Raw genomic sequence first — 27,440 nt, 5'->3', positions numbered from 1 at the left:
AATCACGGATAGCCTGGTCGCGATGACGCTGTCGTGTTATCGCGAGATTTCAATGAATGTCGTTATTTCAAAGATGGCGGCAGAAGCGGGATCTGTGCCCGAGAGAGACACAGCAGAAGGGTGAGAATCAATAAAATCATGCTTTAATCAGGAAAAACATTAATATTTAGTGATTAGAGACGTGATCAGATCTACATTGTACAGCTGTGATATTAATAGTTCGCTAAGGGTTTTTTCGATCTCCCTCTGTTTAAGTTAATATCGTGTCTGTGTGCTGCTGGATCGGTTTGTTTCTCTGTGATGTGCGGTTCTATTAATCTGATGTTTACATACTGATATTGTTTAATGTATTCTATCATGATTTGACCTTATTTACCGTTAAGGTCCTTGCTAAAATAAATAAATAATACAAAATCGTTCATTATGTTCTCTTTGTGGGTTCGTGTGATGTGTGTGTGTGTGTGTGTATATATATATATATATATATATATATATATATATATATATATATATATTAGCTCTGTCAAATGATTAATCGCATACAAAATAAAAGTTTTTGTTTGCAAAATATATAATTGTATGTTGTGTATATTGATTATCCATACGTAAATGTAGACAGTATATATTTTTTAGTTACTTACATTTATTTATACATCTATATTTATTCATACAATTTAAATACAAATAAATGTATTTAATTTATACAAATATTTTTCTGAAATATACATGCATGTGTGTGTATTTATATACACAAAATAAATATACACCGCACACACACATATTATGTAAGCAACTTTTATTTTGGATGCGATTGATAATATGAGATATTAAACCTACAAGAAATGATCAGTAACTTAATCCTAACCATGAGCACACTATATGTGCTCATGGTTAGGATTAAGTTACTGATCATCTCTTGTAGGTTTAATATCTCATATTGTCACGTGTGTTTTTGCAGAGATGCATCATTTGGAGATCTGACCACAAACATGGAGACGGAGTCGTCGAGTGGAAAAGAGACTATGGTATGGCATTTCTCACATGATGAATCATATTCAGCATAAAATCAAACCTCATGATTTACTTTATTAACAAATATTATGCTCTTATTGTGAATGATTTATAAGTGGGTTTATCTTCTTTAAATGTTTATGTAATGGTTATATTGTTCTATAAAAAAATAATGATTTTTATGTTTTTACTATAATTATGTATTATACAGGTACATTTAAATATTTTTGTATATTTTAAATTAGCTTTTATTTTTATTTACGTAGTAAATTAATATTTTGAATTAGCCGTTTTACTTTTCATTTACTACTTTGTTATATGTAATTTGTTTTTGTTTTTATATGTTTGTGTTTAGCTTTAAGTTTTATTTCTATTTTAATTTATTAAACTTATTTATTTTGATTAGTTGTCAAAGAAACATTTGTAATTTTTTATTTAAATTTTTGTATCTAATCTAATATTTATATTATTTGTTTAATCGCTATTCCAGTTAATTGCATAGTTTTATTTAGTTTATTTTTTAGTTAATAATTATTTTTAGTTAAAATAATGCTTCAGCTTAATCCTTTATCATAATCCATTCTCTTTACATAAGTATAACATTTTGTGAATAAAAAGTCCTAATATGTTTTTAAATACTCATGAATCAACTTAGCCGCAATGCGTCGTTGCACAAATGTGTTGTTTTTACATTTTAAAGCCATTTGAATTAAGGCTTTGATATATTTTAACACCACTCAAGTGCCTTGGATTTATGAGTGTTTTGATGATACAAAAAAATCCTGCATCCAAAGAGCACCGATTTATGGATTTTTAGAGTTATTTTTTCCCCATAATTTTTAATGTCCTAATTATGGTTGGGAATCGTTAGAAATGTTCCTATTCCGGTTCCATCAAAATAATTTAACAACTATTAAAAAATAATGGTACGGAAAAATGCACGATACTCAACTACTCAATGCTCGGTACTGTTCATTACTTACTGTTACCTTAATTTAAATAATAATTTAATTTTTACCTTCACTGAATGTAGTGTTGCTGGAAGTTAGTGATTCATTTTGAGTAATGCTAGTCCATCAATCAGCATGTGCTTCAAAGCTGATGTCTTTTACACTACAAATAACATTTAGCTTTTCAAGCAGGAATAAGCTGGTTGGCCACTTAACGAGACACTTGTTCATTTCTTTAAATTAATGAAATATAAACTGTTAAACTTCTAACCATGTATACACACACTCCATAAAGCCCCTGTTTTACAAATAATAGTGCAGTCAGTGTGATGAAATGAGTGGTTTCCACATTTTGAAACATTTGAAATGCATGAAAATATATTTTTTTCTATCACTCTTGAAACGACCTGCACACTCAATAATCTAACCCTCATGCATACATAAGGGAAGGCGTGGCCTAGTGGTTAGGGAGTTTGACTCCTAACCCTGAGGTTGGGAAAAGTCCTAATATTTTGTTTCTATGTCCCTGGGATCACTTGGAAAGATGTCAGATGGCTTGAGAATGTGCTGTTTTGTGTTGAGATTCAGTATAGTGTCTGTGTGTGTGCTCAGGACACGGCGGGGGACAGTTCGGAGGCGGCGGACGCACAGACAGGGTCTGGAGACGATGAGAACGGCCGTCAGCTCGGGGAAGTGGAGCTGCAGTGTGCTCTGTGCATGAAGTGGTTCACGGCGGACACGTTCAGCATCGACACGGCGTACGTTTGTGTCCTGACGCAGATGGACGGGTGTCTCACATGCATGTTCTTACTCTGACCCTTTCTTCTTTCCTGCAGAAATTGCCTGCCGTTCGTCACCAATTATGTGTTTCACTGCAATGTGTGTCACCACAGCGGAAACACCTACTTTTTGAGGAAACAAGCGAGTGAGTGGATCAGTTTGACTTGCTTTTGGATGCTGCTGTTTGAATTGTTACGTAGCTGTTATGCAGTGTGTAATAGGGCTGCAATTTTTTGGGGGGTAAAAATTTTGTTTTAAAAAGGCTGTGCAATTTTGCCCCAAATTTTGTAATTTAAATAAATATTGCTTTGATATTGTTATTATTATTATTTCCCCCGATCCTATTTAGTATTAATATTATTATTGTTGTAATTAATAAAATTACTGCTAGTTGTTTTTCTTTAATATTAATGTAATTATTAATGGAAATTACTTCATAAAAACAAATATTTTATTATAAGAAATGAAATCATAATAATATTCATAATGAGAGTAATTTTAGTTTGTTACAAATGTAAAATTAAAATACCTGAATTAAAATTCATCTTAATTTCTTTCATTTTCAAACATTTAACCTTTTATTTTTTATAATAACCATGATAATAATATAATTATTAATGTTGTAATTGTTTCTCAATTGATTGTTAGAATTACTAAATAAAAAAAGGAAATATTTATTTTGCGATTATTTTAGTTTACATTACAACTCGTTATGATACTAATATATGTCTGTCTTAATTTCTTAATTTTTAAATGTTAAACCATCAAACTTTATTATTACTGTGATAATTGCTTATTTATGATAAAAAGTGCTAAATAAAAGCAAAAAATATTTTGAAATTAAAAATAAAAATAATTTTTTTGTTTACAACTGTTACAATACCAATATTTATGTCTTCATTTCTTTATCACACTTTTATTATTATTGATTACAATAATAATAATAATAAATATTATAATTGTTATAATTAATCAAATGTAAAAGATTACTTAATTAAAAAAAAAATTTATGTTTACACTAAAAAATTTAGTTTTATTGAGATTGTGTAGCTCCAGTATCTGTATTGCATTCATCTCCGCGTCTATCCACAGATCTGAAGGAGATGTGTCTCACTGCTTTGGCAAATCTGACCTGGAAGTCCAGAACTCAAGAGGAGCATCCCAAAACTATGTTCTCTAAAGATAAGGTACGCTTTCCGCTGTAGTTAAGTGAATGCAGTGCCATGTGTTTCATGTGTGCTTTCAGTCGTGTTATTTGTTCTCTTGTGAAGGACATCATACCCTTCATTGACAAATACTGGGAGTGCATGACGACCCGTCAGAGGCCCGGCAAACTCACATGGCCTAATAATATCGTCAAGACTATGGTGAGTCATTTGAAGTCACTTGAAGGTTTATGGAGCTTTAGAAATGCTGACTCTTGTTGTTTGGACTCAGAGTAAAGAGCGTGATGTTTTCCTGGTGAAAGAACATCCAGACCCCGGCAGTAAAGACCCTGAAGAGGACTATCCCAAGTTCGGCTTGCTCGATCAGGTGCGACTTTATAGAGATCAGATCATGTGATCACAATGCTTCAGAATCACACACAAGTTCTTAATGTCGTGAAAATCTGACTTGCTCTTTTTTTGTGCACCCTCAGATTCCAGATTTTCAAATTGTTGTATCTCGGCCGAATATTTTCAGATCCTAACAAACCTTACGTCAATGGAAAGATTGTTTATTCAACTTTCAGATGATTTAGAAATCTGAAAATTTATACTTAATCTGGTTTTGTGCTCCAGGGTCACAAATGAAGTGCAGTAGGCAGCAATTAACAGTAGAATGCCATTGGTATGTTGCAGGTTTAATGCAATGGACACTTATTTAGCATTTTAGTCTCGGAAGGCTATGTCAAATAATGAATCAAGGGGATGCATTGTGGGATACTTGTGCTCTAGTTGCGTACTGCAAAAGCTCATAGGTCATTTGTATATTTTACACATGCAGAAAATGTATGAAAAAACAAAATCAAACATGGCAAGTATCCCGTTCAATTAAACCTGAAATCTTGAAATAAAAATATTGTCTTGTAAAATTTACTCCAGTAATCTGCTTTAATTACAACTGCGTAAAATCTTTTATTGCGTTGTATTTTACAATTTTTTTTAACATGCCCAGTTTTTCTTTGTATTTATCTTATGACTTTTGTTCTACCACGTTCTGTGTTTGGTTTTCCTCAGGATCTGGCCAATATTGGACCGTCGTATGACAACCAGAAGCAGATGACGGCTATCACGGGCTCTGCAGGGTTAAATGGTAAAACTCCACTCTAAACTCCAGAAATGATTAAAGCTGTATATTTGATCCCAATGCTTAGGGAGTGTCTTTAAAGCTGTGCGTTGTATTCCAGGTGGATCGACTTTTTCAGGTGAATATGGAGCGTTTCACGTGTGGAAGACTGATGTTTGGTGCTCCTGTAACTTCTCCTTTGCTTTGCATTGACTTGCTTGGGCTCATCTGCTCGATCTGCAGCACTAATTCATGTTTCTGTGTGCTTGCGCCCCCTCTTTACCCTCTCAGACACTGAAATCTAACCGTCATGGCTTTTGGCATGTATGAGTGGACTGAGGAGTATTGCTTTGACGCTTAATGGTGTTTGTCAAACGCTGTGGCCTTTAGATTGAACTCGATCCCTGGGCTGCTCTGCTGCAAGCGTTTGGGCTTTAGGTTGATGTTGGATGAATCCGGCCGAGGTTTGAAGCTCTGTTTCTGTCACAGGTGGGCTTCCTCCAGCTGCTACGGGTAAAGGCCGAGGAGCCAAACGCAAACAACAGCAGCAACAGGACGCAGCCGCGGCTGGAGCGGCCAAGAGAACACGCAGGTACCACAACAAACGCATCTTCAACTCATTATGAAATGAAAATCCACTCTATTTTGTAAATGCATTTTATTGATCTGGTTGTGAATTATTCATTTGTGCAGGTTTAGTTTTTTTTTTGGAAACTGTGATGTTTAATCACAGTGTCATTCACTGCCAACTTGAAATCTTTTTTGAGTGTGATGTCCACATATCGAAATTCAATCTGTCCCAAAAACTTTTTTCTGTTTTGATCTGTTATTCTTGAATGTAAGTCATAAAACAGAAAAAAAAGATAATGATTTAATCATTCTCCTCACGCACATATCAAAAATAGATGAACTGAAACCTTTACTTCAACAGGTAACAAACAAACGAAAAAACTTTTTTTTACTTTTTAAAAAAAAATGTAAACAAAGCTTTTTAAATATTTTTAAAATATTAGATTTTTTTTAAATATACAGATGTCCTTGTAGAAGTTTTTTTGTTTTTGCAAAAAATGTATAAAATTTTGTAGAATGCATAATTTAATTAAAAATTATAATTTAAAATTCTGTTAACACGTAACATTAAGATTCTATTTGTTAACTTTAGTTAACATGAACTAGCAAGATTTATTTAATTTTTATTTAATTTTATTTTTTTTTACATTTATTAATGTTAGGTAATTTAAAAAAATACATTTACTAATGCATTATTAAAATCAAAAGATGTATCTGTTAATATTATTTAATAGACCTGAGCTAACATGCACTAATAACGAACAGTTGTATTTTTATTGCCTTATGTTAACCAAGAATAATAAATACTGTAACAAATGTATTTCTCATTGTTTGTTAAAGCATTCAATATTGGATACTTGTTGTAAAGTGTTGCCAAAATTATTTTTATTTTTTTTCGCCCAATTTTTGGCCAATACTTCTTCCATTAAGTCCCCAAATGAAGTAATTTAGAACAAAAGACATTTAGTTCAATTTTTTTACTTGTATTATGATATCTGATTGTGTTTTATCCTTTTATTTATTTATTTATAATTTATTTTACATGCTAACATAGAAATTAGGACCTTTTAGAATTTAAAAACATTAAATTAGTATAATTAAAAATGTAATGTCTTAAATATTTGAACAAAAAATGTGAAATACTTAAAACCGCTAGTTAATTTCAAAATTTACGAATACATCATTATAATCAAAATATGTATCTGTTAATATTATTTAATCAACTTGAATTAACATCTAATAATGAACGGTGCTTTTTCACCCAATTCCCCAAAATAAGTAATTTAGAACAAAAATCATGTAGGTAAATTATACCTGATTGTGTTTTATAGATCTGATGAAATATCCTAAGATACTGACGTGGCATTAAATGAATATATACTCCTGCTGTATAGATCTGATTGTGCTTAGCTCTGGTTTAGTGATCCGCTGTTCTCAGCGCAGCGCCTGCCACCTCATGGTTATCCTCTCGAGCACCCCTTCAATAAAGACGGGTACCGCTACATCCTAGCCGAACCGGATCCCCACGCTCCCGACCCGGAAAAACTGGAGCTGGACTGCTGGGCTGGGAAGCCCATCCCTGGAGACCTGTACCGCGCGTGTCTGTACGAGAGAGTGCTGCTGGCGCTGCATGACCGAGGTACAGGTGTCATCCATAACATCTGACATACAGAGGTGGCCAGTATGATAAGAATAATCACAAAATAATCACAACCAAAGCAGATTTATTTAAGAGGTAATGACACAGATCTATTCTAGAAAAGGGGCGGGGAACAGCAGCTCATTTGCATTTAAAGAGACAGGCACCAAAAACTGCTTCCACTCAAAATAGGCATTTCTGTGCTGAAACTTTACAGACACATTCTGGGGACTTTATATTACATAATTTAAAAAGTGGCAATATAAAATGTCACCTTTAACAGAAGTTATACAACAAAAGATATAAATAACCGACTTAAAACCATTATTTAGCTAGTGTTCTTATCATTTTGGCCACCTCTGTAGATAAACCTCCTGCTCAATTGCTTAATGCATCCTTATCTCGATTTCAGCTCCGCAGCTAAAGATTTCAGATGACCGCTTGACGGTGACCGGAGAGAAGGGTTACTCGATGGTCCGAGCGTCTCATGGGGTCAGAAAGGGCGCGTGGTATTTTGAGGTCATTGTGGATGAGATGCCACCGGACACCGCGGCTCGACTGGGCTGGTCACAGCCTTTAGGTCAGTCCTGTAACAACACTGCTAACACTTACAGAAGCGTTCGTGTATTTACAGCATCCGTCATGTGTCTCTCATCTCAGGAAACCTTCAAGCTCCTCTGGGTTATGATAAGTTCAGCTACTCGTGGCGCAGTAAGAAAGGAACACGCTTCCATCAGTCCATGGGAAAGCATTACTCTGACGGATACGGACAGGGCGACATCTTGGGCTTCTACATTGAGCTTCCAGACGGCACCGAAACCGCCAAGGCTCTGCCTGACACATACAAGGACAAAGTATGAGCACATGAAATCTTTTTTTTTTATTTGACCTTCAGATGAAAATGCGATTTAACTTGCGATTAACTAAAAGGAATAGCTCACCCAAACATGAAAGTTTACCATCCTAGATCTAGATGAGTTTGTGTCTTCATAAGATTTGTAGAAATGTAGCATTGCATCAGTGTCTCATCAATGGATGCTCTGTAGTGAATGGGTGCCGTCAGAATGAGAGTCCAAACAGCTGATAAAAACATCACAATAATCCACACCACTCCAGTCCATCAGTTCATGTCTTTTGAGTGTATTTTTATGTGAGAATCTTTCACAGCAGGAAGCGTTATTATGGATTATTTTCGGTAAATAACTTAATGATGGATTTGTTTCTTACAAACACACAGCTTTTGGGTTCTCCAGATGTTAACTGATAGATTGGAGTGATGGAATGGATTTAAATGTTTTTTATCAGCTGTTATGAGTCTCATAATGACGGCACCCATTCACTGCAGAGGATAAATTTATATATACAACTCTGTGTTGGTTAATAAATAAATTTATTAATCAAACTGCTAAATAATCTTTATTTTAAGTTTCATTTTTCTGCTAAATGGAAACTTACATTTGTTTTTTTGTAAAATGTGCATTTTGTTCATCAATAATTTACATGGTAATTAGTAGTTGAACGGACAGAGCCTCACGGTTCGACATACATGTGATCTGCGGATTAATTGCAAACTTTAAACATAATAGAGTGAAAGATTATAAATTGTACGTGTTTACACGTGTGAGCAATTTTAAACCATTCCAACCAAAAGGGATCTCTATTTGTTACTCGTGCAGTGTGAACACTGAACTGAATCCTCAGAACACACACATACACAACAAATTTTGACAACACACCGATCTCGACAATAATTCTGGTAAAGGAATAAAAGGTGAATGAAAACAGCTGAGAAAGAAACTAGATCTATATCATTATATTGGATCTGTGCTTCAGCTCTTAAAGTGACAGCAGCCTATAAATAACTGCTGCTGTCATTAAATGCTTATCAAACAACAAAACACTTTGTCAATGATCTATAATTTATAGACTGACCACTTTGCAGTGTTATTTTACCCGAATTATAACATTTTTGTACCAGAATAACAGTAACTTTGTTCTGTTTTATTTGGCTATGCTTGTAATTTCTGCATTTGTTTTTATTTATTCTTGTCTCTTTAATAATGTTTTCTTGTCTCTTTAATAATGTTTGAACTTTCATAGTTAGGCTAGTAGTTTCTTTGCTGTGTTATCCAAGAAGTACTTGGCTTTAAGTTATAAATGGGAAGCAAAGTTACATTTGAAATAGTTTTATATTTTCTTGCTGATCCAAAAACCGTGAGATTTGTGATCCATTGAGCCGTTAATAATAATGTTCATTTTTCTCCAAGGCCCTGATCAAATTCAAAAGCTACTTGTACTTTGAAGAGAAAGATTACGTGGATAAGGCTGAGAAGAGTTTAAAACCCACCAGCTCCAGTCGAGTGAGTGTTTCACTGCATTATATTCATGTTCACATGGTTATTTGATTGTGATGTCCTCACTAATGCATGGTTTTTGTTCAGATTATATTTTTTAAGAACGGAGTGAATCAAGGTGTGGCCTACGAGGATCTGTTTGAGGGCATGTATTACCCCGCCATATCCCTCTACAAGAGCTGCACGGTACGTGAAAACCATCTGAAAGTTGTTTTTTATTTTATGGGAGTAAATCTAGGTAGGTACTAGGATCTAATATGCTGTTTTGCACCGTATAATGCTTTTAATCACCCACAACCACTCATGCACATACTACCGTTCCCAAGTTTAGGGGATGTTTTTAATCAAAAGTGTCATTTAATGTAACATTAAATGTGCTCAGCTGTATTTTCAGCATCATTCCTCCAGTCTTTCAGTGTCACATGATCTTCAGAAATCATTCAGATATGCTGAGAAACATTTCTGATTATTATCAGTGTTGAAAACCGTTTATTTTTGTGTAAACTGATACATTTCTGAGGATTATTTAATGAACAGAAAGTTTAAAAGAACAGCATCTTTTGTAACATTATACATGTCTTCACTGTCACTTTTTAGCAACTGAATGCATCCTTGCTCAATTTTAAAATTCAAATATTGAAAAAATCTTACTAATCTCAAGCTTTTCAGCACGAGTATAGGTACACATTTTTTCTTCTTTGTGCTAATCTGAATAAGTTTGAGCGCTCGGAGGTGTTTATCAAAGAGTTTGTCTGTATACTCTGTCCGTACACTAGATGGTGCAGTTATGAAAGAGTTAAGATGATGATGATTATGTCACACATCTGAACTGAAATGAGTGGATGCTGTTTGCTTTTTCCAGGTGTCTGTTAATTTTGGACCTCACTTTAAATACCCACCGAAAGACATCAAGTATCAGCCGGTGAGTGTCAAATACAACATTTTTTAAACTTGAATACTTTTCCTGTTACCATAGTTCTTGATATGTTCATGTTGGAGATATTTCTGTTATAGTTGATGTTTTGTGTCCATTAAATCATAGCAGTGCCACACTGACTGATACAGAGACTTAAGTCATTGTACTCCCCATTATAATTAAAGGCTTTGGCTCAGCCCTTGATTCCAGAGAAGACATTAATGCTATGTGTGACGTAGTATTAATGCATAACAGGAGATTCATGGGAACTGGCTGGGAGGGCCTCGTTTTTGTTTTGCTTAAATCTTTTTGTAAAAGAATAAATCGCTGTGCATTCCGGTGTCATGAAATATATATTGTTATTTAAATATTATTGACTATAATAAGCTTTTACATTTGTATTTTGTGTTTTAATTTTAATTGAGTCATTTTGTTGTTTTTGTCATTTTTCATTTTATTTGTATTTATTTATTAGTTTTTTGTTTGTTTAAATGTCTATATAGTTTTATTCAATTTTGTTTAGCTTTTTATTTGAGTAAATCACGGTAAACTAAATGTTAAGACAACTAGCTGAAATCAAATTAAAATGTTTTTAGATTTTTAAAATTAAAAAAATTAATGCATTTTATTTGTAATTTTTATTAGGTATTGTTTTAGCCTAAACATTTTTTTTATTATAATATTATGTTTTTTTTAGTAAATAAAGTGAAACTAAAAAAAAAAAATGTTAAAGGTTGCTTTGGGAACTGCCTAAAATATAATATATATTTTTTGTTGGTTTATACTTATCATTTTTATTATTGTTATTATTTTTATTTACATTTTATTTCAGTAAAAAAACATTTATGGTTTTAGTTTTTATTAACTATAATAAATGTGTATATATCTGCATTTAAATCAAAATGATATAATAAAAAAAAAAAATAGAATTATCCTTTTAGTGAAAAGCAGTATAGGAAAGCGTGCATTGATATTTACAACTGTTTTACTCTCTTTTTCTTTCTGCTTTAGAATTCTAATTTTCTTGCCAACAATAAATGTTGAATTTGAAAAGCATCACCCTTCATAAGCCATTTTATATCAATATTTTGCATTTAATCACAACATATTTGAGCTATATTGCCTGATATGAGTTTCTGCTTTATGTTGAAGCACAACAGTCTGTGATGTTTTGAGCTGTTATCCATGATTGCATCATCGAGTGTGTGTTGTATATCATCAGATGAGTGACATGGGTTGGGCTGCTGTGACTGAACACACACTGGCTGATTTGCTGTACCATGTGGAGACAGAAGTAGATGGGCGACGGAGCCCCCCATGGGAGGGTTAAATCCATGCCAAATCCACCACCCATAAGGCTGAAAACAGGTTTTCATCTACCATTCTCAATAGTACACAGCATTTTCTGTTATGTATTAAATCATTTGGTTACACTCATATTCTGCTATTGTTTTCTATGCAGCATTCAAAATGACTTTTTCATAAGTCAGCTTGCATTTCTCATATTTTGGTTTTTATTTAATGAAACCTCACTCTGCACCAGATTGTGATGTTTATAGATGAATCCGACTGAATGTGAACCTGTTGAAGCCTGATGTTCGGTTTTGTGTGTTGTGCTGTGTTTAACAGTGTTCTCAGATGCCATGGGTTTCCATTCATGGTTTTTATCAGCTGTTTGTTTGTTAATTGATTTGTTGTCATTCAGATAGATGTAAAATATGATTGTTTTGTTTTTTTAGAAACCATGTTTTATACACAATCTTGTTTTAATAAAGTAATCTAAATGGTAAACATTTGCTCACTGATTTTGTCTTTTATCTACAAATTGAGCATATAAAATAAATGTTTTTTTTTTTTTTTTTTACAATATGAAAGCATGAAAAAAGTCATTTGCAGACTGATTTAGTATTTTATTTATAAATTGAGCATATAAGACAATAAATCAGTTTTTTGTTTGTAATATAAAAGCAGAAAAAAGACATTTGCAAACTGATTTTGTCTTTTATTTAAAAATTGAGCATGTCAAATATAAATCAGATTTTTATGGAATATGAAAGCATTAAAAAATTCATTTGCACACTGATTTAGAATTTTATTTATAAATTGAGCATATAAAACAAATCAGTTTTTTGTTTGTTATATAAAAGCATGAAAAAAGACATTTGCAGACTGATTTAGTCTTTTATTTATAAATTGAGCATATAAAACAATAAATCAGTTTTTTGTTTGTAATATAAAAGCAGAAAAAAGACATTTGCAAACTGATTTTGTCTATCTAAAAATTGTGCATGTCAAATATAAATCAGATTTTTTTGTAATATAAAAGCATGAAAACACATTTGCACACTGATTTAGAATTTTATTTAAAAATTGAGCTTATAAAACATAAATCAGTTTTTTTTTGTAGTATAAAAGCATGAAAAAAAGGACATTTGCAAACTGATTTTGTCTTTTATTTACAAACTGAGAGTATAAAACATTGAATAGCGGGTTTTTTTTGGTCTTATGAAAACTTGAGAAAAGTACTCAAACCCTGTAGACTGTAGGGTTTGTAATACAGTAAATACAAGTCTTTTCAATAAGCACTGCCACTTTAAACAACCTCTACAGTGAGGAAGCCATCTGTCTTTTACATGAATCAGGAATTATGAAGATGAAAGGACGGTGTTTTGTTTTGTCCTCTTCTGCAGAAGTCATTCAGAATCCTGGCTGGATAAGGAGCGATATATGGGATCAGCTGACTGCCCCCTGTGCTACAACAATGGAAATACAAAGGAGACATTTTTTTACTTTTATTATTCTGAATTATATTTGTCAATGGCATTAATATTCAATGTTATAAACTGAAAAAAAAAATTGACAACATAGCTGAGTATCTTCACCATATTTGGCATGACATTCCTTTTTAAGAGCTATTTGTGGAGCTATAAATATCATATGACAAAAGTTACTGGAATTTTGCAACAGGTGGGAGTTATTTAAATACAAAAGTGTAAGTTGTAGCCTAAATAACAGAATATTATATTAATCAAAGCAGTATTTTTTGTTAACTGTGGCTTTTGCAAAGTCAGAATTGTAAGATATAAACTCAGATTTATATCTCAGAATTAATAAGAATTGTGACTTAGCTCACATTTCTTACTTTTTTCTTGCAATCAAATCAAAGTTTATTTATAGAGCACTTTTTTTAAAACAAGAATTGTTCACTAAAGTGCTGTACAAGCACAAAGCTAAAATAACAGATATTAACGCTAACAAAACACATAAAACAGCTCTTACACTGAGTTGAATGCCAGATATTAAAAATATGTTTTAAGACTGGATTTAAAAACAGCAAGTATCATTTAGGGGCAAGTTATTCCAGAGATTTGGAGCTGCGAAATCAAAAGCCCAGTCACCCCTGCTTTTGGTCAAGGTACAACCAAGATTGATGGATCATGCGGTTGTATTAAATCAGAAAGGTCAAGGTCAAGATAAAAGCATGTATGACCCTTTCAAAATCATTAAAAGACAATAAAGACTTGACTCCTGATAATTTCCTCAACTGGAAAATAAAATAAGGTCCTAGAATAGAACCCTGAGGGACACCACACCAGAGAGAGATGCAGAGAATGACACAAAATCTCCCAAGGCGAACTGAGAAACTTCCGTCACATAGTTAAGATCTAAACCACTCCAGCGCAGTTCCCCAAACTCCAATGTAACGCTCCAACCGAGAAATCTAGGTGTTATGGTCTACAGTGTCGAAAGCAGCCTTAAGATCCAGTTTCTGTGCTGTGGAGGGATTTAAAACCAGACTAAAACACTTGCGGCAAACCATGTTGACTTAAAAAGTATCGTAATTGATTAAAACAACCTTCTCTTATATTTTGGAAAGGAACGGAAGTTTTAAGATAGGTCTAAAATTATCAAGAATCAAGGTCTCCAAATTTGATTTCTTAATCAATGGTTCCACTATTGCATGTTAAAAAATTTTAGAGGTACAACTGAGGCAAGATTACTGTTTATGATTTCCTAAATTTTCGGTCCAAGGGTTTCAAAACATTCTTATAAAATCAAGAAGTAATGATATCTATTAAGCAGGTAGATGGTTTCTTTTTAGCTAAGTTGTCTCTCAAAAAGGAAAGAGACAACTGGTCAAAAACAGCAGAGCAGATAATGGTGAATGATGAATCAAAAAGTACTTAAACTTTTCCATTTTAACAGTCTTTTGATTTTTGGCAGCAAAGTTCCTTGATTATTACGGCGCAATGAGAGTATAGTTCCTAGCCATATCAGTTTAGAAAATCGTAACTTTTCATTGTTCGTCGGTCTTAGTACACGATGTAAGTACAGAAGATTCAAGTTTTAAATAGGAAAAATATTTAAACTCTTTGGTAATTTTTGAGCGAGATGCTAACGGTCTAATCAGATTCAATGATCTATGCTAAGCTAAGCTAAAAGTGCTACATCCAAACCCGGAGATCAGCTGAATGGATTTGAAAACAGTAAAACACAACTGTTTAACTCTAGGGGAGTTAGAAAATGGAGTGTTCCTTTAACTCCTCAGTACATGAGCAATTGCGTGTTTATAAATCATAATTCTGACTTGCGACTTTTTATCTCACAATTCATATTTTCCTTCTCAGAATTTAGAGAACTGCAAGATGTAAGGTTGTTGTGTCATGAATTTGACAATGACCTTTGAATATTCAGCATAATACAAAATTTTCATAAATTGAGTTTAACTCACAATTCTGCCTTTTTTCCACACAATTTAGTTTCTATCTTACAATTGTTACTTTTTCTCGCAGTTGTGAGTTTGTATCTTTAAATTCTTAGAATTATGAGAATTTTTTTTTTAATTAGTTGAAAAATGGGCAACTAATTTTTATGAACCTGTTTTGGCTTCCATAACTTTTTTTCTTTCAATCTGATCAAAATTTTGTTTGGATATAGCTCAGTCGGACCGATTGAGGTATTCAGATGAAGTCCTTTTCATCAAATTACTAGCCCGCTATTTGTGTGCATGTAAACATAGCTAGTTTGAGTGTAATAAAGTGCAGAATTGTCATTTGAAATGGCTCCTTACACGTCTCTTGAAGATTCGGTTCAGCAGCCGGTGTCGGTGTCCACCGCATTCATTAGGACTCCGATTGATGAGTTGAGTCTCTGAGCTGGTCTTTCGGATCAAAACGCTGCGGTCCAGATCTGGTGTTCTTGTTCCTCGTGGCCCGAACACATTCAGGTCTTTGAAGCACTCGGTCTCTATCATCTAAATTGATTTTATAAAAGCATATATGTCACCACAAACCAGTTGTAAGAGTAAATCTTTTTAAACTGGGATTTATACATCATCTGAAAGTTGACTAAATAAGCTTTCAATTGATAAATGGTTTGTTAGGAGGACAATATTTGACAGAGAGATTTGAAAATCTGGAATCTGAGGGTGCAAAAAAAATCTAAATAATGAGAAAATCATCTTTAAAGTTGTCCAAATTAAGTTCTCAGCAATTCATATTACTAATCAAAAATTAAGTTTTGATATATTTACAGTAGGAAATTTACTAAATATCTTCATGGAACATGAGATTTACTTAATTTACTAATGATTTTTGGCATTAAATTTTGAGCCATACAACATATTGATGACTATTGCTACAAATATACCCCAGAGATTTAAGACTGCTTTTGTACTCCAAGGACACATATAAAAAGTTGAGCATAAATTGTCCTTCTTACTCTGATGTTTCTTCCTTACCTCATTCTGCCAGGGCACTGTCACGCTTCCCGTGTTAAACTTGCTATAGAAATGCTGATCGACCTCATCGAGGCTCACTCCTTTAACGGTGGAGAACTGATCGATGTCCAGGACGTCTGCGCAGTAAACGGCTCTCGGCTGGTGGAGAGAATAACATCACATGATTGTTTGACTTTATTGACTTTGTTGACTTTATTCTCATAATATTTCAACTTTATTTTGAAACATTTCGACTTAATTCTCGTAATATTTCGACTTTAATCTCTTAATATTTCGACTTTATTTTTGTAGTAGGCCTATCATGACTTTATTCTCGAAACATTTAGACTTCATTCTCGTAATATTTTTACTTTATTCGCAAAGTATTTCGACTTTAATCTCATAGTATTTACTTTATTCTCGAAATATTTAGACTTTAATCTCGTAATATTTCAACTTTCATCTTGTAATATTTCGACTTTATTCTCGTGGTAGGCCTATTACGACTTTATTCTCAAAACATTTTGACTTTAGTCTCTTAATATTTTGACTATTCTCAAAGTATTTTGACTTTATTCTCTAAACATTTAGACTTTTTTCTCGTAGTATTACGACTTTATTCTCGAAACATTTCAACTTTATTCTCATATTATTTCGACTTTATTCTTGTAATATTTCAACTTTATTCTCGAAATATTTCAACTTTATTCTCGTATTATTTCGACTTTATTCTTGTAATATTTTGACTTTATTCTCGAAACATTTCGACTTTATTCTCGTAATATTTAAACTTTATTCTCGTAATATTTAAACTTTATTCTTGTAATATTTCCACTTTATTCTCGTAATAATTCCACTATATTCTCGAAATACTTTGCACTTTATTCTTGTATTATTTCGATTTTATTCTCGTATTATTTCGACTTTATTCTTGTAATATTTCGACTTTATTCTCGAAACATTTCGACTTTATTCTTGTAATATTTCAACTTTATTCTCGTATTATTTCGACTTTATTCTCGTATTAATTCGACTTTATTCTTGTAATATTTCAACTTTATTCTCGAAACATTTTGACTTTATTCTCGTAAAATTTCAACTTTATTCTCGAAACATTTTGACTTTATTCTCGTAAAATTTCAACTTTATTCTCGTAATGTTTCGACTTTATTCTTGTAATATTTCCACTTTATTCTTACAATATTATGGCTTTAATCTCGTAATCTTAAATTTTAATTTTTTTCAATGATGCTCTAAAACGCTATTGTAGTAAAGACATTTATAATGTTACAAAAAATTTCTATTTCAGTTAAATGCCGTTCTTTTTTAAATTTTATAATCATTGAAGAATCGTGAATACTAAAATGTATCAATTTCGAAAAGATATGAAGCAGCACAGCTGTGTTAACATTAATAATAATCAGAAAGGTCACTCACGTCGGGAACAAAGGGTGGCGTCATCATTCCTGCCTCAAGTCTCGTAAAATTGATGTCCTTAAAGAACGAGTGACCTTTGATGACCTCTGATCCTCGTTCAGATTTGCAGCCCAATCGCTCCTTTGTGTTTTTAGCCAGGAGCTAAATCATAAAACAATCTGAAATATTTATAGTATTCTTTTTAAATAGAAAGTAAGACCTAATCAGACCGAGATTTAGATTAGATCAGATCAGATCAGTGAAAACAGAGGAGGATTGTACTGATTCAACAGTGCATAAAATGCAGCCTCACGCTTTTACAGATGCTTGTGGTGTCCTCGTCAAACTTCTTCCCGTAATTTTCGATCATCTCCAGAACTCGCCTTTCCATCTCCTTTCTCGGCTGTCGTTCCTTATATTTGCGGAACGGAGGATTTCCATCCGTCATTTCGTAAATTAGACACCCGAGTCCCCACCAGTCCACACTTACACCGTATGGTGTGTTTATAATGACTTCTGGTGCTAAAGATGTCAAAAATAAGTAAAAAAATATTTTGCATGAAGAAAATTTATTAAAATGTAGGACAAATAAGATTGTTTTTTTTATTATAATTATTATTGTGACATTATTTTAATGATAATTTGCTCATAGTTATCATTAACTTAATGGCATGCAAATCTTGATGGTCCTAAAAATAGATTTATTTTTGCAAGAAACAATATTTTATGTTCAGCAAGGATGCATTAAATTGATTAAAAGAAGTGGCAGTAATGACATTTACAGTGATACAAAAGATTCAATCTCAAATCATTGCTGTTCTTTTGAACTTTCTATTCATCAAATAATCCGGAAAAATACAATGTATCAAAATATTGTGCAGCACATCTGTTTTCAACATTAATAATAATCAGAAATGTTTCAAAAAATGTATCACAAAAATAAATACAATTTTAACCTGTTTATTGTTATTTGAAATTGTAAAAATAATATTTTACTTTATCACTCTTTTACTTTATTTTTATCAAATGAATGCAGCATTAGTGAGCAGTAGTGCAAAAATATATCCTATATTTAATTTTTTTGTGTGTCAAGTATAATTTACTAAGATGATTTTCATACCCATATATCCGGCTGTTCCCACTCTGCCCTTCACAAGTTTTTCTTCTGGCAAGATTACAGCTAGTCCTAAATCAGAGATCCGAATATGACCTGTCAGAAAACAGATAGCAAAATTATGATTAACACCACATCATCTAACAAGTAAAAAAATAAATTATTTAAGTTTTTTCTTTTATCTTTCTAGGTTAAGATATATTACCCTGATCTAGACTTCCAAAGGTCCTGATAACAGCTCTATACAACGCGTGGCGAATAAAAAGTCATTATTTTAGTTTTCTTTGCATTTCCTTGGGCTCATTTAATAAAGTTCTTACTGTGTTTCTGGTCCTTCACTCTTAAAAATAAAAGTGCTTCACGATGCTACAGAAGAACCTTTTTGTCTAAATGGTTCCCTAAAGAACCTTTAACACCTGAAGAATCTTTCTGTTTCATAAAATCTTCTTTGTGGCAAAAGAAGGTTCTTCAAATTGTAAAAAAATAAGAAAGAGATGGTTCTTTAAAGAACCTTTGACTGAATGGTTCTTTGAGGAATCAAAAATGGCTATTCTATGCCATCGCTTGAAGAACCTTTTGAAGCATCTTTATTTTTAAGAGTGTTGAACAAACTCGCTGTCTATGGAGGTTAAAAAAACCTAAAAAATATCTTAATTTACATTCCAAAGATGAACAAGGGTCTTAAAAGTTTGGAACGACATGAGGCTGAGTAATTAATGACAGAATTCTCAGTTTTGGGTGAACTATTAAAGCTGCAGTAGGTAACTTTTGTAAAAAATATATTTTTTACATATTTATTAAACCTGTCATTATGTCCTGACAGTAGAATATGAGACAGATAATCTGTGAAAAAATCAAGCTCCTCTGGCTCCTCCCAGTGTCCTATTGCCATTTGCAGAAATTCATCCGCTCAAGAAACAACCAATCAGAGCTGCGGTCCGTAACTTTGTTTGTGTTCAAAATGTAGAAAAATGTATATAATAAGCGAGTACACCATGAATCCATTTTCCAAACCGTGTTTTTAGCTTGTCCTGAATCACTAGGGTGCACCTATAATAAGTGTTTATATTCGGACTATTTTAGATTGGTTCGGGGATACCGCGGCGGAGTAACCCAGTACCTTTGTGATTCTTCATAGACATAAACAGAGAGAAGTAGCTCCGGCTACGATGTTCTTCCGCAAGACGCAAGCAGTTCTGTTTATTAACCGCTAGAGCGTCAAAAGTTACCTACCGCAGCTTTAATTTAACTATGAAAGCATGTTTGTTAGTATTTCAATGCCATGGGAATTGCCTGAATTTATATCTAACAATCTTTGATATGTTATTTTGATATGTTTTTCTTTTGATTTAGAATTGTGAGTAATTTGACCTACTATTGCATCAACAACTAAAAATAAATCGATTGTGAGATAAAAAGCAATTACCTTTTTTTAATTTATTTTGTGATTAGATAAAAAAGGGAGTTATCTTTTTTATTTTATATTCCTTGTTGGAAACAGTTCCATACTTAATTTCACCAACATTTTGCACCTTGCACCCTTCAATATTTAAGCACAGAAACACACACTTGATCTCATGCAACAACATTTGCTTTAGACTTTTTTTAAGTCATTTTTTAAGTCATTGTATTAAAAAATCTTATCGTAATTTTATGCAACAGGTTAATAAGGTCAAACGACAACAAATGTTCAAGCTGACATTCCCTGTAGTGCTTGCATTTCCTCATTTTTGATAGTGAAAATCATTTCGGAGAAATGTTTCCTGGTTGATTATGCCAAAAATAGAAAGTTAATGGAAATGTTAGACACTGAAGGGAATGTTACAAAGCTTGAATGGGCAGGAAACGTCTTTTTGTTTTTATGGGGAAGTTTACATACCATTATCATCCAGCAGAATGTTTTCTGGCTTTAAATCTCTGATAGAAACAAAACAAAACCTAATTATGAGACAGCCTCTATCTGTTTGAGTTCTTCCTCACAGGTAGTTTTCTAGAAACTCTGTCAACTGTGTCCTGTGCATTAACCTACCTATAAACAATGGACTCTTTATGAAGATGGCTCAAGCCGCACAGGATCTCAGCAGCGTAAAACTGTACACTTTCTTTTTTGAGTCCTGAGGTGCCCATGTTATAGATGTGATACCTCAGGTCTCCTCCGTTCATCAGCGTCAGCACCAGACAAAGAGCCTGTTTCGTCTCGTAAGCGTATGCTAAACTGACCTGACACATCCAGATAAACAAACACACAGCAAAATAATAAAAAACAGCTTCTAGTTTATTACCAAATACATACAGGAGACCAAGAATAACAAAACATAAAAGAATTCAATAAGTTTTGCTTAAAGAAAAAGATTTTTACTACTATTAAAATATATTTGTATACAATAAATACTTTTTTACAGTTCTATAAATATTAGATATATCAGGTCTGTTGATATACAGACGGAAACATATTTATTGAACTGTAATGTGTGTGTGTGTGTTTGTGTGTATGTGCATATATATATATATATATATATATATATATATATATATATATATATATACACACACAGACATACACACCACACACACACATTTATAGTCTTCATTCTTAATTAAAATATATACTATATATTATATATTTTTATATGTCTACATTCTTTAAGGTCTATATTTTTCATGCATACACTGTGTAAGTTACAATAAAAATAACATACATATAAAAGCTACATGAAATAGCTGTATGTAAAGTAATTTTTACAGCAACTTCTGTATAAATGTTTTGAAGATATTTATAAAATCTTCTTTCTGTCTTTGATCTGGGAGCTAAATCTGACCTGAACCTGTTTTGTGAGATTCAACGGAGCTGAAATTGTCATTAAAGCATAAACATTTACGTCAAAAACATGAGACTTGGTTACTGATAATAATCAGAAATCTCACCACAAATCTGCTGTTGACTCGTTCTAGAATCTGTTTCTCGTTGAGGGCCATGGCTTCTCCTCTCTGCTTCTTAATACGCTTCTTCTCCAGTTTCTTACAGGCGTACATTTTCCCTGATGCTCGGGACTGATACGCACACACCTGGAACCAGAGGCGTCACGTTACGCTGTTCTCTTTATTTCCATTATAAGCTTCTGTGGGTATGATTATCTTCTCCACTGTAAAAGAATTGGTCTCACCTCTCCAAACCCACCCTTTCCCAAAACACGGTACTCTCGAAATAAATCTCGGGTGATCGGACGTCTGCAGGGATTAAAAGAAATATCAAAGTCTGTTCTAAGCATTTCCTGAAGGACACAGCATTGCTCGTGATGCTTTAATGATGAATAGCTAATGATGAAAAATAACAATTGCTGAAACTTTACTTAAGACATCCAAGTTAGTTTCTTCATCAGATTTGGAGAAATGTAGCATTGCATCAGTGTCTCATCAATGGATGCTCTGCAGGGAATGGGTGCCGTCAGAAAGAGAGTCCAAACAGCTGATAAAAACATCACAATAATCCACACCACTCCAGTCTATCAGTTAACATCTTGTGAAGACAAAAGAAGAAACAAATCCATCATGAAGATGTTTTTAGCTTCTGGCTAAAATATAAGTCCATAATCAATAATATTACTTCCTGATGTGAAAAAAACCATCTCCGGTTGTCTTTCACATTAAAATCCTCCCACAGATTTGTTTAGAGCTGTTTTGGCTTTTAAACAGTTCTTGATATGTGCAGATTTCTCTCCTGATTCAGAAAAGATTAGTTTTTCACTGGTTTACGCATTATTATGGATTATAGACTCTCCTTTCAGCCGGAAGTGATGATCTGAAGTAAAAAAAATGTCTTGATGGATTTGTTTCAGCGTTTGTCTTTACAAGACATTAACAGATGGACTGGAGTGCTCTGGATTACTTGTTGATTTTTGTGATGTTTTTATCAGCTGTTTGGACTCTCATTCTGACGGCACCCATTCACTGCAGAGGATCCATTGATGAGACACTGATGCAATGCTACATTTCTCCAAATCTGATGAAGAAACAAACTCATCCTAATCTTAGATGGTCTGATCCTGAGCACATTTCCAGCAAATGTTCATTTTTAGGTGAACTGTTCCTTTAAAAGGATCCACACTAACCTCTCAACCATCTTCCACTGCAGGAATCGGTCAAAATACATGCTTTTGAGGTACTCCGCAAATGGAGCTCCACTCAGATACTCATGAAGTGCCCTGCAAGATCAAAACACATGTTACATCAATGCTCACAGACACACATGTACAGATGCATTGACAACCAAACTTGAGGAACTGACTTTTGGCAGCTGCTGAATATATTTTCACTGCACTTCTCAAGTTCCCAGTCTACAATGGCACGCACCCTAGAGGACTAAAAACACATACATGAGCGTGAAAACTCCTTCCTTCAGGTGGAACACTCATCTTTTCTTGTAGTTAAGACAAGTTAGTGATGTTTTCTGCAATAAATGCAATATTAAGTTTTGATTATCAGATTGGAAAATAGGTGAAAGGAATAAATGAATGTTTAAAAACCTGTGAGGTCAGATATTTGTTGATGAGTTCTTTTCCAAAGTTTTTTCTCTTGTCATCCGGTGTCACCTCATATTCGGCCTGAAAGAGAAAAAACAAACAAATTGTATTTCACAAAATGTAAAATAGATAATTCAGCTCACGTAAATGTTCATATACACTGATATCAATTTGATGCATGATTCTTTTTCACTCAGAAATTGCAAGTCAATTTCACAAATAATTACAAATAAATGGCAAGCAGCATGTTGTTTCAAATGTGTAACAGATGGACTGAGTAATATTAATTAACTTTATGTACTAACTATATTGTTAGGGTTAGAATGAGGGTTTGGCTTAGAGTTATTTGCATGCAATTATGCACAATTGTATAATAAATATATATAATGTTTTTTTTTTTTGCCATACATTGCGATTGAATTTGAACTGCAACATAAAAATTTTATTCAATTCTCCAGTTGTTTATTTTAATATTGCATGCCGTTCAATGCATTATTAGCTTCACATCAATTCAAGTCCATTTCAGAAGCCTGGTATAAGACAGAAGATCATACGGTTTGATCCAACAGGTCGATGCAGTGCTGCAGATCAGATTTAGTTGCACAGAAAAGACGGAAGAGTTGATTTCCGATGGGCTGGTTGACACACAGACTGTAATAATCTCGCTCTGAAGGACAGAAAAGAACAGTGAATTCATGCAATTAATCACAAATATATTATTGCTGCTTAAAAACAACAATCAGGACATTATCCAACATTTATAATATTGATAATTTGATGTTTTCCCAAAGTTATGGTGTATTTGTGACCCTGGAGCACAAAAGCATCATAAGTAGCACAGGCGTATTTGTAGCAATAGCCATCGATTCATTGTATGGGTCAAAAATCATTAGGATATTAAGTAAAGATCATGTTCCATGAAGATATTTTGTAAATTTTCTACCGTAAATATATCAAAACTTCATTTTTGATTTTTAATATGCATTGCTAAGAATTCATTTGGACAACTTTAAAGATGTTTTTTCAATATTTAGATTTTTTTGCACCCTCAGATTTTCAAATAGTTGTATCTATTCACACGTTAGTGGAAAGATTATTTAATCATCTTATTTAACTCATCTGGTTTTGTGGTCCAGGGTCCCATATGTGCACTGTATATAAACTGAACTGCAAATAATGAAATAACACTGTAAAAACTAAACTTAAGCTTCTTCTCACCGATACTCATCTCCAGCTCTGTGCATTCGTTTATGTGCGGGAAACGCAGAAATTCCTTCCATTTTCGACTCCTTCCTTTACGGTTCCCACCATTGCCTTCTGCACAACAGATACCAAAAATACGTTCACAGCTGAATATAATATAAGAGGCAGCAAAGATCTTCTGATTCTAGTTCAAGGAATCAAATTCAGAATGATTTGTCTGTTATGTGTCGTTCCAAAATCATTCATGTTAAAAAAGACATTTAGATATCATGAAATAACACTGCATGTGTGTTTCCATGAAATATTCCAAATTAAAAAGGTACATTTAATGATTGGTTTTAATATGTATTTTATTCAGTCTGATTTAGATTACTTTAGCCATCCATAAAACACAAGAGAAACACAACAAAAATGCTTAAATAAAAAATAAAAAATATTTTTTTAATGTAATAAATTTATTTTAGGAAATAGTTTAGCCATCCATAATTGTGCTTTTCATATTTTATTATAGTATTATTATACTTAACTAACATTATTATTATACTTAACTAACATTATTGAGAATAAGATAATAATGAACTAAAACAAAATAAAATAAATGTACAATAAATACTATTACAATGTAAACATATGTGTGTATGAAAATAAAATGAAAATAAAACTTTAAATAAATTACTGTATTAAATAAAAACTATTTAGACTCATAAAGAAATAAATAAACATGAGAGAAACACATTATTTGTGATTATCTTTTATGTAATAATCTCTTTTAGAATACTTTAGCCATCCATAACTGTGCATCCTTCACATTTTTTAGAAATACCTAAATGACATCTACCTAAAAATAGATTCATGAATAATAATATTATTTATGTTTCTTATTCTAAGTACTTCAAAAGGTGACTTTTGGTGTTTTGGACCAGCAGTGCACTTATAGTCACTATAGAAATGTTTGTTTTGGAAACATAGTTGCTTTATTAATCACAGTGTGTGTGTGTGTGTGTGTGTGTGTGTGTGTGTGTGTGTGTGTGTGTGTGTTCTGTTTGAATGACAGTTTGTTGACAGTAAAGCTGAAAAGAATCCACAGCATCCTCTACTATACGAGCTTGTGCTAAAAATAGCAGTGGGAATGAAGCTGTAGGAACTGTAGATATCAGATATGAGAAGACACCTTACAGACTCCTTCACCCCGACAATACTCTTCTCCACACAAACAACTACAGCTTTATTATGTGAGAAAGTGTTATCGACTTGTACCTGTTCACTCAAACAGTTAGTTCTGAAGAACTTTTTGTCTAAAGTTGACAAAACATGCAACTGAATCTATTTTTAGCGTACAGATTAGATGGATTGCTTACAGACGAAAGAAGTCAGACCTGTTTGTGATGCAAGGCCCGTATGACGTCAAAGGCATTGTGCGACTGGTTTTGTTTGAGGTCAAGAGTATCTCAGGTTAGAAGTGCAAGCTAAAATATGTTGAATGTGCCGTTTCTTTTGCTCAGAGGAATAGGGAACTAAACCGAACGCTGAAAAACATCACAGTTTATGGTTTTGCATAAGGTTTTGAAGCGAACCTATGAGACATTAAACTTAAAACGTGCTTGTGTCGACATGTAATAAAAACAAAAAGATTTTAGGTTAGAGTTTATATGAATGTGAGGGAAAAGTCTTTTAGGTCCTTAACACTGTGATAAATGATTTCTGTGAAGTAAAACAAAGATTATTAAAGTACCATTTAAAAGAAAATACTGTTTTCTACTTCAAAATGTCTTAATTTAACGTGTTACTTCTCATTTCTTTGTATATAAAAGTGAAATTTACTTGCAGTGTTTGAGTTTCATTTTATTATTTTTATCAAAATCTTGTCTTCTCTAGTTCATATGTAAAGAGCTGCAGTGTGAATGTATTTTTAAAAGCACTTATAGTTTCATAAATCATTGTAATTGTAAAATAATCAGCAGAATAGTATTACACCGCAGCACATGTGTACTACCCAAAAGCATTTTGGCTACCCATAAAATTTTATTTTTACTTTTACTTTGATTTAAATTTGAATGAAAGATGTAAATAAAACAAAAAGTAGCTATCAGATACATTTTACAAGAAAATTCTATTTCAGTCTCTCTACTTCAAAATCTAATTTTTAATACAATGCGTTACTTGCTGTTTATTAGAAATTAATTGTGAAATGAACTATATTTTTTTGACTATATACAAACAAATTTGGTGTAGAAACAATTTGAGTAATTTTAGAAGTAAATTTCACAAACAGTTACAAGCAAAAAACACATGAAATCTTAAAAGTAAAAAAACTAAAATAAGTGTTTTCTCATCAAACATTCTCTAATGATTTACTTTAAAAACATTTACAATATGTTAAATCTCATTCAAACATGTTATTATTCTGATGTACACTGTTCCTAAAAATCCATCTCTTAATCAGTTGTATAAATATTCTTACCTTCTCGTGCTTTTATAAGTGCACAGTTTGCCACCATCGACTCAATCTCCATCTCTGCAGCTGATGAAAGTCAACCAAACTGGGATTTCTGCATTTATCACAGATTTATTAAATTTTTTCCTAAAGTGCACTGAATTATTGCATACGTAGACATGCAATTAGTCATGCACTCAGTTCTTAAGATAACTTAACATCCTCTGTGTGCTTTAATAGCATGCATGCTGTCAGACTGAAGCCTTCAGTGACAAGTGAAAACTCAACTTTCTTGTTCTGCTTTCATCTGCTGCGTCGTCCAATCTTCTTTCACCTGCACAGATGTGTCACCAAAGTGACGTTACAGTTTCAGTTTTTTTTTTTTTTTAACTGCTGGAGATCTCATTTAAATTGGCATTAAAATACATGCTTGTGTTTAGAAAGTCTTTTTTATTGTAAATGTTATCCAGTAAACTACATATTGTGGAATATAAGGGAGGCCTATTATATAACTTTTATAAGTGTGCATCAACAATTCTGAACAGA

At 32.7% G+C, this 27,440-nt stretch overlaps 2 protein-coding genes across 6 annotated transcripts; one reads left to right on the top strand and one right to left on the bottom strand.

Annotated features, from left to right (window-relative positions):
• On the top strand, positions 1-13,310 carry ash2l (ash2 like, histone lysine methyltransferase complex subunit). 4 transcript variants are annotated; one of them, XM_026274184.1, is made up of 18 exons: positions 1-120; positions 959-1,025; positions 2,574-2,719; positions 2,798-2,886; positions 3,834-3,928; positions 4,013-4,108; positions 4,179-4,274; positions 4,961-5,036; positions 5,113-5,148; positions 5,499-5,601; positions 7,001-7,218; positions 7,631-7,798; positions 7,879-8,072; positions 9,486-9,578; positions 9,660-9,758; positions 10,435-10,494; positions 11,711-11,856; positions 13,179-13,310. In XM_026274184.1, exons 1-17 carry the CDS (start codon positions 23-25, stop codon positions 11,816-11,818), a joined length of 1,842 nt encoding a protein of 613 aa, XP_026129969.1. In that variant the 5' UTR covers positions 1-22; the 3' UTR covers positions 11,819-11,856; positions 13,179-13,310. The 4 variants fall into 4 exon arrangements, with proteins under 4 accessions (XP_026129969.1, XP_026129970.1, XP_026129968.1 ...); XM_026274185.1 differs by lacking the exon at positions 13,179-13,310 and having other exon boundaries at positions 5,131-5,148; positions 11,711-12,279; XM_026274183.1 differs by lacking the exon at positions 13,179-13,310 and having other exon boundaries at positions 11,711-12,279.
• On the bottom strand, positions 12,705-27,158 carry grk5 (G protein-coupled receptor kinase 5). 2 transcript variants are annotated; one of them, XM_026274188.1, is made up of 16 exons: positions 26,922-27,158; positions 24,476-24,574; positions 23,812-23,924; positions 23,261-23,338; positions 23,023-23,096; positions 22,847-22,939; positions 21,902-21,965; positions 21,663-21,803; positions 20,767-20,957; positions 20,617-20,654; positions 18,744-18,833; positions 17,937-18,145; positions 17,645-17,785; positions 16,229-16,366; positions 15,560-15,742; positions 12,705-13,236 (listed from the first exon to the last, which is right to left on the bottom strand). In XM_026274188.1, exons 1-16 carry the CDS (start codon positions 26,971-26,973, stop codon positions 13,222-13,224), a joined length of 1,719 nt encoding a protein of 572 aa, XP_026129973.1. In that variant the 5' UTR covers positions 26,974-27,158; the 3' UTR covers positions 12,705-13,221. The 2 variants fall into 2 exon arrangements, with proteins under 2 accessions (XP_026129973.1, XP_026129972.1); XM_026274187.1 differs by having other exon boundaries at positions 12,706-13,241.
• Between the last annotated feature and the right edge of the window lie 282 nt (positions 27,159-27,440).

The sequence above is a fragment of the Carassius auratus genome, chromosome 10, assembly GCF_003368295.1.
Source record: "Carassius auratus strain Wakin chromosome 10, ASM336829v1, whole genome shotgun sequence".
NCBI lineage: Eukaryota > Metazoa > Chordata > Actinopteri > Cypriniformes > Cyprinidae > Carassius > Carassius auratus.
This window is presented reverse-complemented; position numbering and strand designations above follow the sequence as displayed.